The sequence below is a fragment of the Papaver somniferum genome, chromosome 7 (assembly GCF_003573695.1).
Source record: "Papaver somniferum cultivar HN1 chromosome 7, ASM357369v1, whole genome shotgun sequence".
Lineage (NCBI taxonomy): Eukaryota > Viridiplantae > Streptophyta > Magnoliopsida > Ranunculales > Papaveraceae > Papaver > Papaver somniferum.
In genome coordinates this window covers 147527416-147538736 of record NC_039364.1, presented here as the reverse complement: position 1 = coordinate 147538736, position 11321 = coordinate 147527416, and the positions used below count along the sequence as shown (strand labels likewise).

Genomic DNA, 11321 nt, shown 5'->3' with positions numbered 1-11321 from the left:
TATAGGTGAAAACCGAACCGAACCGTAACCGAACAGTATCGGTGCGGTTAAAAACCGAACCGAATACTGAACAATTCGGCTACGGTTTCAATTGTGATAACCGCACCGAACACGGTTAGTTGAACGGTTTTACCTATAACCGCACCGAACCGAACCGTGTGCAGCACTGGTCCTACTCCAAACCCGAATGTGTCGCTCAATCCTGACGAAGTTTATTTCCCGCCACTCTAACTTTCCCACCAGCTAATTCTTTGTTTACTCCCGCCATCGTCATAAAATCTCTCGTCAAAACCTTACACTGCACACTTCTTTATTAGTTTAGTTTAATGCTGTCGCTGCGTTCATGTTCTTATTTCGGCAGAAAATCCCTAATTTCAACATCATTCCTGTCCCGATTTCTCTTATCCAAAAAACCCTCGTTGATCTCAATCTCCCCTTTCTCTTCAAAAGCTAATCGTAACCCTAGAATCAAATATCTCGAAATGTCTGATCCACCACCACCAAAAAATGCTTTCGCTATGCTCATGGGTAATCGACCTAATGCAAAGAAAAAACCCCAATCTCCTTCTCCTTCTCCTTCCAAGAAGGACCCTAAAACCCTAACAGAAGATGCCCTTAAAGTTGAAGCTGTAACCGAAGATGGTCCTCTGGCTAAGAAACCTAAAACCCTAGAAGGGGTAAAAGAAGAGTCAAAGGAGGTCAAGAAGGAAGACAAATCAGTTAATTTGGGTGAAAAGATTGCTTTGTTGAAAAAGAAAGGATTAGATTTTAAGCCAAAATCGGTTGCGTTTTGGAAAGACGGGGAATCGATTCCGTTTATGTTTCTTGCTAGGGCATTTGATTTGATATCTAACGAGTCATCAAGAATTGTGATTACAGATATTCTTGGTAATGTTTTTAGAACTGTAATTGCTACTACACCTGGAGATTTGGTTTCTTTTGTTTATCTATCTGCATGTAAAATTTATCCTGCACATGATGGGATTGAGCTTGGCATTGGAGATGCTGCTATTATTAAGTCACTTAGTGAAGCTTATGGAAAGAGTGAGACTCAAATTAAGAAAGAGCTCAAGGTAATCTAATATTTTGATTAGGTCTTTCTTATGCAGATGTGCATCCTTAATGATAAACTTGTATACTTGATTGATTGAAACGAGAGAGATTATCGTTGACAATTCCTTGCCATACTTTTAGTTGTACTATTGTGTATTTCTTGTTTATTACGCTGCTAAGTGATGATGGGTTTTTCTGTACAGAAAGAGGGAGACTTGGGTTTGGTAGCAAAAGCAAGCCGTTCTTCTCAATCTACAATGTTCAAGCCTGCTCCATTAACTGTTGCGAAGGTTTTGGATACATTTCGTATTCTTGCCAAGGTGCTCTTTATTGCTTAATTGTTTATGTGAACCAGAAATCACTTATTTGTAATTTTACGCCTTCGTAATTTACTAATGCATTGCTTAATGTTATTATCTGCTAAATGTTGTAGTTTTCTTCTAATATAATAGAGATACTGTTGATATTGCCAATAGTGAATTTAGGTTTTTGGAGAGATAACAGTAATGGTTGTTGAAGAATTTCTCTGCTATCATCTCAGCTTTGCCATATGTTTGATTTATTTTCAGTTTTTATTGAACTTGGTAACAAGTTTTATCGAGTATATGCTTCTTGTTGCTTCTGCTATTTAATTCCTGCATTTCTTCTATATCAGGTTTCGGGGAAGGATAGTCAGGAGAGAAAAAGGAACCATATCAAAGCACTTCTTGTTGCAGCTAGTGATTGTGAACCTCTGTATATAATTCGTCTTCTGCAGGTGATAACTAAGACATGAGATATCCTTAATTTTCCATTTGCTTTCGTTTGCTCTTCCTGAGCTGTAGCTACTCCGTTGTTGCAGTCAAAGTTGAGGATTGGTTTGGCAGAGCAGACTGTCTTAGTAGCTTTGGCTCAAGCTGCTGCATATTCTGAAAGACCGTCAGATCCTCCTATTGAAGAAGTTAGTTGACTATACTAACTATTCTTTTCTATGAAATATTATGTTAGTCATTGCCAACTGAAGAAATAAACAGAAATAACGAAGAAATATATTAAGTTATTCTTCTGTTTTCTATGCATTTCAGGCTGTAAAGGTTATAAAGCAAGTCTATTCCGTGCACCCTAAATATGATACCATTGTCAGTGCTCTTCTCAGTGATGGTGTGTTGAAGCTCCCCGATACATGTACTTTTGTACCAGGTGTTCCTATTGGTCCTATGTTAGCCAAACCCACAAAGGGGGTGTCCGAGATTCTCGACAAATTCCAGAACAGGGATTTCACCTGTGAGTACAAGTATGACGGGGAACGTGCTCAGGTATCTTAACTTCCGAAATCACCTCTAGTACGTGTTTTAAATGTCATCTGTTTTATGCGACCTCTCTTGTTGAGTACAGATACACTACCTCGAAGATGGTTCAGTTGAGATATATAGTCGAAATGCTGAAAGAAATACTGGAAAGTTTCCTGATGTTATTCAATCAGTGCAAAGGTAATGGTGTTTCATGGCAGAACCCTTTTGCTCTATAATTAAGTTGTTCGTGCTCCGTACATGTTGTATATTATAAGACAGTCAGACACTTAACCTTGAAATCTAGAAGAAAGAATGTGCACGAGAGTGACAAGTGATAATTGTTGTGTATACCCAGTCAGCTTATCTTGTCATGTAGAGATACCCAAGATCCATGTGGGAATGGATGCTATTTGATCACCTCTGCACAGAAATATATAGTTTCTGGGTAGTTTCAGTCGCTGGTTTGTATTGATACAAATACAATGTGCTTAAATTGAGAACAATGTGCTTAAATTGAGATTTAGGACTTCTGGAACACTGAGTATCTTTATGTACATGTGCAACTAGGATTTTCTTAAAACAGAAGATTCCCACGGGATATTAATAATAACTCATAACTGGATAGATTAATGTCTGATATTGATTTTGCTTTTGTTTCATACAGCGGCCATATCTATAATCTTGAGTCTAGACCAACTATTAGTGCTCTTCCTCTTTAAAATAAATCGGTGTTTGGATCTTGCTCTGGTGAATTGCTGAAATGTAATTTCCAACAGCTATATCTGGTTGTTGTTTTTTGTTTCAAATAATTATCTGGCTTATATGTTTTTGGGGTGTGCTTGACTTGGTCTCTGTTATTAAATTGTTATGTTGGCTATTATAAATCTTCCGTAGGTTCTTCTTACCAAGAAACAACTGTACTGGTTGCTGTGATGATCCTTCGCAAAAACAAATTCTGTACTTTTGACTTGTAAAAGAAAGCCCAATATACAATGCCTAATCTGTATTGTGAGATTGTAGGTTCAAGAAGCCTTCAGTAAGCTCGTTTGTCCTGGATTGTGAAGTTGTGGCATTTGACCGCAAAAACAGTAAAATTTTGTCTTTCCAGGTACCATTCGATGTACACTACTTTACTAGATTTCCAGACTTTAAATTCCTTTTGAGTTACACTTAGGTAGGTTGTTTTACTAGACAAGTGTAAAACAGTTTTTTTAATTGAAGAAGCTGAGTTTTCTCCTAGTCCTGGGTTATGTGGGTTGTGAGTTTTCTATTTTCCCAGTACTGATTTTGGTCTACTGTTTATTTCTGAATTCCGCAATTTAACTTCTGCCAGAAACTGAGTAACCGGGCTCGTAAAGATGTTTCCATCGATGACATAACAGTTCAAGTTTGCATCTTTGCTTTTGATATATTGTATCTCAATGGTGAACAACTTCTCCAAGAGCAATTAAATGTCCGTAGAAAGGTATGATGCTTGTGGTGCGTTTTTTGGAATTAGGTGTTGAGGTTAAAAATTAACACATGACATATCTACTTTTGAAATTTCTATCCACCATTTCCATCAGATCTTTCCTTATACATATGGGCAGCTGAAGCTAACATCATTTCATGTGTTACCACAGCATCTTTACGACTCATTTGTGGAAGTACCAGGAGAATTTAAGTTTGCGACAGAAGTAACATCAAATGATCTTGAAGCAATACAGACTTTTCTTGATACTGCAATTGTGGACAGGTATTATAACGGCTAGTCAATCTATTCTAGTGGTGATGTGTCGGTGTCACTAAATAGTAAATAACTATGGTTCTCTTCAAACATATCTGTTGAGCTCCTCTCTTTCTTCTCTTTTTTTAAACTTCTTTGTAAGTATAGGTTTGTTAATCACAAAACCCCAATAACTAGGCGTGAAGAAAGAAAAGTCCCCCACCCAGATGCAAGTGGGATTCGTACCCCATGCCCCTTGGTGCAACTACCAAGTGTCTGACCAACTAATTGTTGGACACTTGCTGAAAGGCAAAACTTGCTGTCGAGCTCATTAGCCAAAAAACTTGTGTGTATTGCCCTTGGTAGTCTATAAAGCTAATGCGCAAGTTTGCATCTCGTTTCACGAGAAGAAAGAGGTGCTCAATGTTGTTTGCATCATCTTAGCAATTATGCAGGTTCCTTTTTTATTTTACTCGCAGTTACTATATAAACAGTTGTTCTTACTGTTGATTAATTCGGTTAAACATGCAGTTGTGAAGGTTTGATTGTCAAAACATTAAGTACAGAAGCTACTTATGAGCCTGCGAAGAGGTCCAACAACTGGTTGAAACTGAAGAAGGATTATATGGACAAGTAGGGCTCCAAGTTTTTCATTTTTCTCTTCTTCTCCTTGTTCAATTTTTTGTTTTCTTCCTGTTCTCTTAATTCTTTAATTGTAACTTTATGTACAGCATCGGAGACTCCCTAGATTTAGTTCCTATAGGGGCATACCATGGCAGAGGAAAACGTACTGGTAAGTGCAAAAAGAAGTGTGCACCTGTATTTTTTTGGGTGCAACTGTCAGGTTGACTGGCTAGGTGAAATGAAACACTGACATTGAGGTTGCGAAATTTTTTTGGATCTTCTGTAGGTGGTTATGGAGGCTTTCTTCTTGCTTGTTACGATGATGAGAAAGAGGAATTCCAATGCATATGCAAGATAGGTAATGAATTTGATGCTTCTTCCGAGAATAATATTTTAAGATGTTTATATAGTATGGCTAGTCGCCCACATTCTTTAATCTGTAGCAACCAAACGTAGGTCTTGACACGTATTTGTCTGATGATTTAGGCACCGGATTTTCTGAAAAAATGCTCGAAGAGCGTTCTTCCAGTCTTGAAAGTCAAGTGATTCCTCAACCAAAGGCATGTTTTCCATTTCTTGGTGGAAACCTTGATAAAGATATTCTTTTCTTTTTTTTTTGACACATTTGAATCAGATCTGAGCTCAAGGGTCACTGAGATAGACTCAGATGAGTAAGCAAAAACAAACACCCTCCTAGTTTTCTGCATCTGGTTTTTATAATTTCAACCTTTGTGTTTGGTCACTTTCAGTCATACTACCGCTTTACAGATGCAACTAATCCAGATGTATGGTTTGAACCAACTGAGGTAATTACTCACCCTTCTTTTGCCTTCGGTAATATATTTAATTATTTACTATGTGGCTTTAAGATGTAGTTACTAAATCTCAATTACTATCTCAGCGTTAAAATCTCATTGCTTTCTTGTCCTGTGGTAGTAAACTACTTTACTAACAAGATTCTGCTTACAAGCAGCAGAAACATTGTATTTAATGTTGTCAATAATAATTGTAAAAAAGTTTCCTTCTTCTGCTGTGCTGTCCGCTGATTGATTACTTATCTCATTCAGGTGTGGGAGGTCAAAGCTGCAGATTTGAGTATTAGTCCTGTTTATCTTGCTGCAGCTGGTGCTGTGGATGCAGTCAAGGTTAAATGTTTTTGAGTGTTTTGTTTGGTCGGCTTTCATTCAAATCTAATATTCTCTTCGAATCTTTAAATCCTCCTATTTATATCCATGTCTTATTTTGCAAAAGGGCATTTCACTGCGATTTCCACGCCTGCTTCGTGTACGAGAAGACAAGAAGCCAGAGGAAGCCACAACGTCTGACCAGGTGAAGCAATATAAACAATAATTTCTTAGAAAAATGTAAATGAGTTTCAATTCTGATTATCTAAATGTGTGTTAATGATGCTCCAAACTCATTTCAGGTTGCTGATATGTATCGTGCTCAAAAGATTAACCATGGAAACAACCAAGATGAAGAGGATGATAACTGAATCACTAAAAGAAAAGAAAACTCATAACCTTCGAAAGTTTAAGATTGGTAATCATCATCAGTAAAAGCATATTAGTGGAATCGTCTATGGGAATATCTTATCAAAAAGCAGTACACAATTCTCTGACTGTAATGTCAAGGAGTACAGCTTGTTAGGGACAACTGAGGAGGTGCTTACATGTGAGTCCACGTTATACATTATACTGGGTCATTTGTTTTCAAATGGACGTTAAATGATATATTAGTTCTTTTTATTTCTGCCTGTTAATTTTGCCATAGCATTGTGCTTGCTATTAGTAAGTTTAGAGTTTTTTATCGGTACTGAATCAACGCCACATTCATGCAATCTCCCTCCTGACATACTTAGGAATGGAGTCCGCTACCCTTGATCTGTCAATGCGTGTCTAATACTATGGTTTCGTAGAGTAAATTCTTTATAATGTATACTGGTGTGGCCGCGAAGTTCATATCAACTCCTTGGCAATGCATAATTTTCATTAAAATTGTTTCAGAACAAGAATGTAGGGTTACAACATTGCAATGTAGTTCACAGATATTAGTACAGTTTCCCTTTTTATCAATGAAAAATATTAACTGCATTTGAATTTAGCTATTTCTCTCCTGCAGTCATTCCTTGTTCTGGTATCCAAGGTAGCTGCCATTCTCTGGTCGAACTGTTGAAACTAAGAACATTTCCAGTATGAACAGAAAGCCATCCATTCCATTCTGGTGATGATCTGCTACTAGTTGGTAGTTAGGAATTTCTTATTATTTATTATGAGATGACATTTTTAACAGTAAAAAAGACTCAAAACAATATGAAGAACAAACAGCAGAAGCAATGAACCCAAAGGACCACAGATACCTAAACGATTTGCAGACTTAATTAAAAAGTAAATGGAGATGAACGATAATTTCTTTCATCCGATTTCATCATGTAATGAAAGAGCCAATTTGGCAATACATAACGGCCAAATATGTCTGGAGAAGGTTAAAACACATTAGAGAGTTCATCTTACTTTTTGCTCATGGCCGGCACTGTTTAATAAACAGTGTTTATATCTCAGTTGGGCTCTTGAGTGTAATCCTAGGTCATGGTTTCTGCTTCATCTGTCCATAGCTTTTAGGCAACAACGTCAAGTGAAGGTATGCCGGTTAACATCAGTATGATGATACAGCAACACTGTAGTAACCCTACTGATGGATTTTAGAATTAGATTTGTGGACCCACATGCCATGACAAAGAGGATTCTGGTTGTTGGCAAACCCACTGCCAATAACAACTCCAAATCCATGAAATTACTCATTCACACATCCCCCCCCATACAGTTCTTGTACTTGACATATTAAACTTTTTCATTCATAATATGTATTGTGTGTAGTACAAATACATTCAAAGCCACACTGCAGAAATTTCAATACCCATCCACAGTTGACCATGAAAGACTAAAACTAAAAGTAAATGGAGACCAAAGCTAATAATGCTCACCCAATCAAGCAACAGCCTAAAAGAAAAATCTTTAACCCTCTTTCTAAATTGAAGTTGAAGAGTTATAACCCTCAATACCTAAGACAATCTGCTATACACGGTTCCAAATAGACGTATAGCAATGATCCATTTCATCATGCCTAAACATATTATACTAAATTTTCTATGAGATAAGGTCTTCACATATATAGACCATCCTACATATAAAGTGCAAATAATGAAAGAGTAACAGTCAATTGAGTAGAACCCTTTGGTACTTGTGGGAATTGATAGAAGAATCAGAACCTTCACAGAACATCAAACTTCTTTTCCTCTTGTTGAGTGTTCCACAACTCTGATTGTTAATGCCTAGTTCCGGTTGTGGCTGTGGTTGTGAGGGTGAAGGAATGGCTACTCCAACTAGTGGTATCTCAGTAAGTGGTGGTGGTGGGTGTCTCCACTGTGGAAGCGGCCCAGCCAAGAGTAGTGTCTGAAGCAACGGCCCTGCTTTCATTACAGCTTGTAAAAACTTGCCTTTCTCTGGCAATGGCTTTTCTGGTGTTAACTGTAGATTGGGCAACGGAATGGTATCCATCATCATCAATACAGGAGATGATACAATACTTTCCTCACAATCCGATGAAGAAATTCCAGTGCTAGAGTCTCCTCTTTTTGGTTCATCTTCAATGCTTGAGATGCCGGTGACATAATTAGCAGTTTGTTGCTGTTGTTGGAGCAAGAGTTTGTCTATGAGAAGACTCTGACATTTTTCTTCTGCCTCATCTCTCTCTTTGATGGTTCTGTTTAAAAGATCTTTGAGATGGGTTACTTGTTCCTCTCTTCTAATAATCTCTTCTTGTGCTGCTAATCTTGTTGATTCCAGCTCCAAAGTTGTAAACAACAGAGAATGCCTCAATTCTTCCATATTCTGCAAAATTCAAACAAACCCCATTAAGTAAAAGCTCCCTAACAACAACCCCAAACAAAGAACAAAACAAGACAATGTATATGTGAAGTGTTTCAAGGAAGATCATGTTTTTACCTTTCCCTGGTAATAATAGTTATGAGTCCAATTGATAGAGTTTCTTGAATTGTCCATTTTCTTATGTTAAAAAAAACTTATGAGCCTGTGACTTACAGACTAGAATAAGAGATGGAGAGATTTGATGTGTAAATGGGTGAATGGATGGAGAGGTAATAAAGTGACAAGCTTCTTCACTTCTTATAACAACTTCTTGATACACACTATTTTCTTTTCTGAGTGTGACCCCAATATTTGATATGACCATTTAAATATATTTTCTTAATAGAAATGGATTACAGGTAATGTTTAGGAATTTAAATTGGAATTATTGATAGGTTAATAATAAGCTTAAAAATGTCAATCAAAATCAAAAAATATGTTAATGCACATGGGTTTGTAAAGAAAAATAAAAACCCTGTCAATATCACTCCTCTTTTTATGTCTCTCTTTTCCTTTTCTCCTCCTAACCTAAACTTCGTATTCTTCTTCTATTTTTTGCATATAGTAAACCCCAAATCACTAACTGTTCCAAAACACTGCTAACTGAGAGTGAAAGGAAATACAAAATACTGTTATGTGCATGTACGTAGACCTAAAGATATTGTCTGTCCAAAATTCTCTTCTGGTGTTACCAATTGCCATGTGTCCTTGCCCCATAGAATACCGAGAATCTAAGATCACCATAACACCACACAATGAAATATTTTTTTGGTGGTCAATTTTGTCACAACCTTTTTAGTCAAAAATGTAGGTGCGATTAGAGGAATTAAAGTTTTTGGATCAAAAATGTTTGCCAAAGATGTCCATTTTCGTTGCCTTTGTGTGTACTTGTGAACTAGAAAAGTTTCAGCATTTGTTCTTCTGGTACTACTCTTTAGGCTTAAAGAAGAAAAACAAGTGATGATTACAATGAGGCCCCAACAAATGCCATGCGAACAAACGGTTAAAACGAGAATATAATTGCGACCGGTAGAAGAATGAGTACTACTTGGGGCCAATGGATTGAAAAGGAGGTACTTTGATAGACAGGGACCTCAATATGGCTCCTCTTCGTCTCTCAAACACTCCAAACTCACATCATATCCTTTCAAGACTTAAAGAAATGAAGGCTAGCTTTGATATTACTTTTTTCCGTTATAAATAATGGATTTTTATCTTTAGAAAGTAAAAAAAGTGAAAAAGAGCGATGGAAATCCAGACAAAAGAGGACAAGAAAAGATCAAGGAAATAATAGCGGGGGAAGATAGTTAAATAATTTTTCCCACCAAAGTAGGGATGGCGCCACGACCCCGCGGCTTTATGTCTCATCCAAGACTCCCTTTTGCTTTTCCCCTGCCTCCCGCCTATTTGCATTATGCTTAGCCCCACAGTGCCGCAACGAGTCTGGTTTTGTGTTTGCTCATTCAAAGAATATCAATTCGCAGTCGATCATTCAGTAATAGTTAAGATTGGTTCTCCGAATGCTAAAATTTTGGTTTATCTTTTAGTAACTATGCAAATTAAATCAAAAATGTTTTATGAATATTTTTATAAAAGTTCCCAATAGACTCATAAGCACTATTTTTTTTTCTTCTAACCTCTATGTCGCTGCTTTCTTTTCTCTCTTAACAATGTGTCTATTTGAAAATCAGTTATTGTAGAAGATTGATAAGACTACAAGAATTACTTTGCATAAGTTATTTTATGAGCCGGTGGTGACTCAATTCATGAGATTGGAACATGTGGAACGAAGATCGGGGAGAACCCTTTGTGATAACAATATGATACATCTCGAAAGCCAGACATGACAAAATATTTAGAGGCACAAATCCGGATAAAAGAACACCAGTACAAAACAGGACTAGGATGGAAACTCAACCAAAGGGATACCAATCCATCTCCTAAACCTACTGCCTCAACTTAAAACAGAAGTCAGGGTTGGACTTTTCCTCCGATACGAATGATGAAGATCAATACAACAAAAACTTTTAACAATTTCACTAATACATGTCTTGTTGTTCTAATCTAAGGCATTCTAATGGTTGGTACATGGAGGTCAGATTGGTGGTGTGCATACTTCATAGTCTGGATGAGGTGGAGGCTCAAGCAATTCTAGAAGCACTAAAGTGGACCAACATGCTTAGTGTCACATGTTCAAACTATGCAAATGCAACATCCAATCTTGACAATGGCACTATGTTCCACAACACAGTCTCGGCCTATTCACACTTGGCCAATTTATTTTCTTCTTGACTAAAATTCTGGTCACCCACTAAACAGAGGTTCTGCTCACGATCATTCAAGCCACCAAAATCAACACGCACACTCTATTTGATGCATAAAATGATAAGCCAAACAAAGGGATAAATGCACCAACGGAACTTAGTTTTAATCTTGACCGAAGTCTTATTATACTGCACACTTAGGGTTAAATAAACTCTCCTTGTTCTGAACACCCAAATCTTTACAAGATGAAGCTTTTATAGCCTTACAAAAATTATATACAAAATAACTGACTAGCAGTTACAGATTTGCTTTATTCAAGGCAGTTGGCCAACCGTGTCAACTTTCCTAACTTCTTTCCTAAAACCATAGAGAAAACTCCTAGCCTTAGAAAACATAAAGCAAACACCAACTCCATATAACCAACTTTTAACCGTCAAAGGCACGTGCCTGGCACATGTCTCTAGCCTTGTTGCGCCT

The 11321-nt window shown here is 37.2% G+C and overlaps 2 protein-coding genes across 3 annotated transcripts; one reads left to right on the top strand and one right to left on the bottom strand.

Annotated features, from left to right (window-relative positions):
• The first annotated feature begins 213 nt into the window (after nucleotides 1–213).
• Nucleotides 214–7070, top strand: LOC113298693 (DNA ligase 1-like). Of its 2 annotated transcripts, XR_003334343.1 has the most exons (18): nucleotides 214–1073; nucleotides 1257–1373; nucleotides 1709–1810; nucleotides 1895–1993; nucleotides 2118–2348; nucleotides 2428–2522; nucleotides 3345–3432; nucleotides 3658–3789; nucleotides 3947–4059; nucleotides 4561–4662; nucleotides 4761–4822; nucleotides 4940–5011; nucleotides 5140–5213; nucleotides 5403–5459; nucleotides 5721–5798; nucleotides 5905–5982; nucleotides 6080–6327; nucleotides 6775–7070. XR_003334343.1 is itself a non-coding variant. In XM_026547503.1 (17 exons), exons 1-17 carry the CDS (start codon nucleotides 327–329, stop codon nucleotides 6146–6148), a joined length of 2316 nt encoding a protein of 771 aa, XP_026403288.1. In that variant the 5' UTR covers nucleotides 214–326; the 3' UTR covers nucleotides 6149–6493. The 2 variants fall into 2 exon arrangements, 1 of the variants encoding a protein (XP_026403288.1); XM_026547503.1 differs by lacking the exon at nucleotides 6775–7070 and having other exon boundaries at nucleotides 6080–6493.
• A 414-nt stretch (nucleotides 7071–7484) lies between these two features.
• On the bottom strand, nucleotides 7485–8829 carry LOC113293052. Its single transcript, XM_026541824.1, has 2 exons — nucleotides 8658–8829; nucleotides 7485–8543 (listed from the first exon to the last, which is right to left on the bottom strand). The coding sequence occupies exons 1-2, from the start codon at nucleotides 8712–8714 to the stop codon at nucleotides 7869–7871; spliced, it is 732 nt and encodes a 243-aa protein (XP_026397609.1). The 5' UTR covers nucleotides 8715–8829; the 3' UTR covers nucleotides 7485–7868.
• Nucleotides 8830–11321: the final 2492 nt, after the last annotated feature.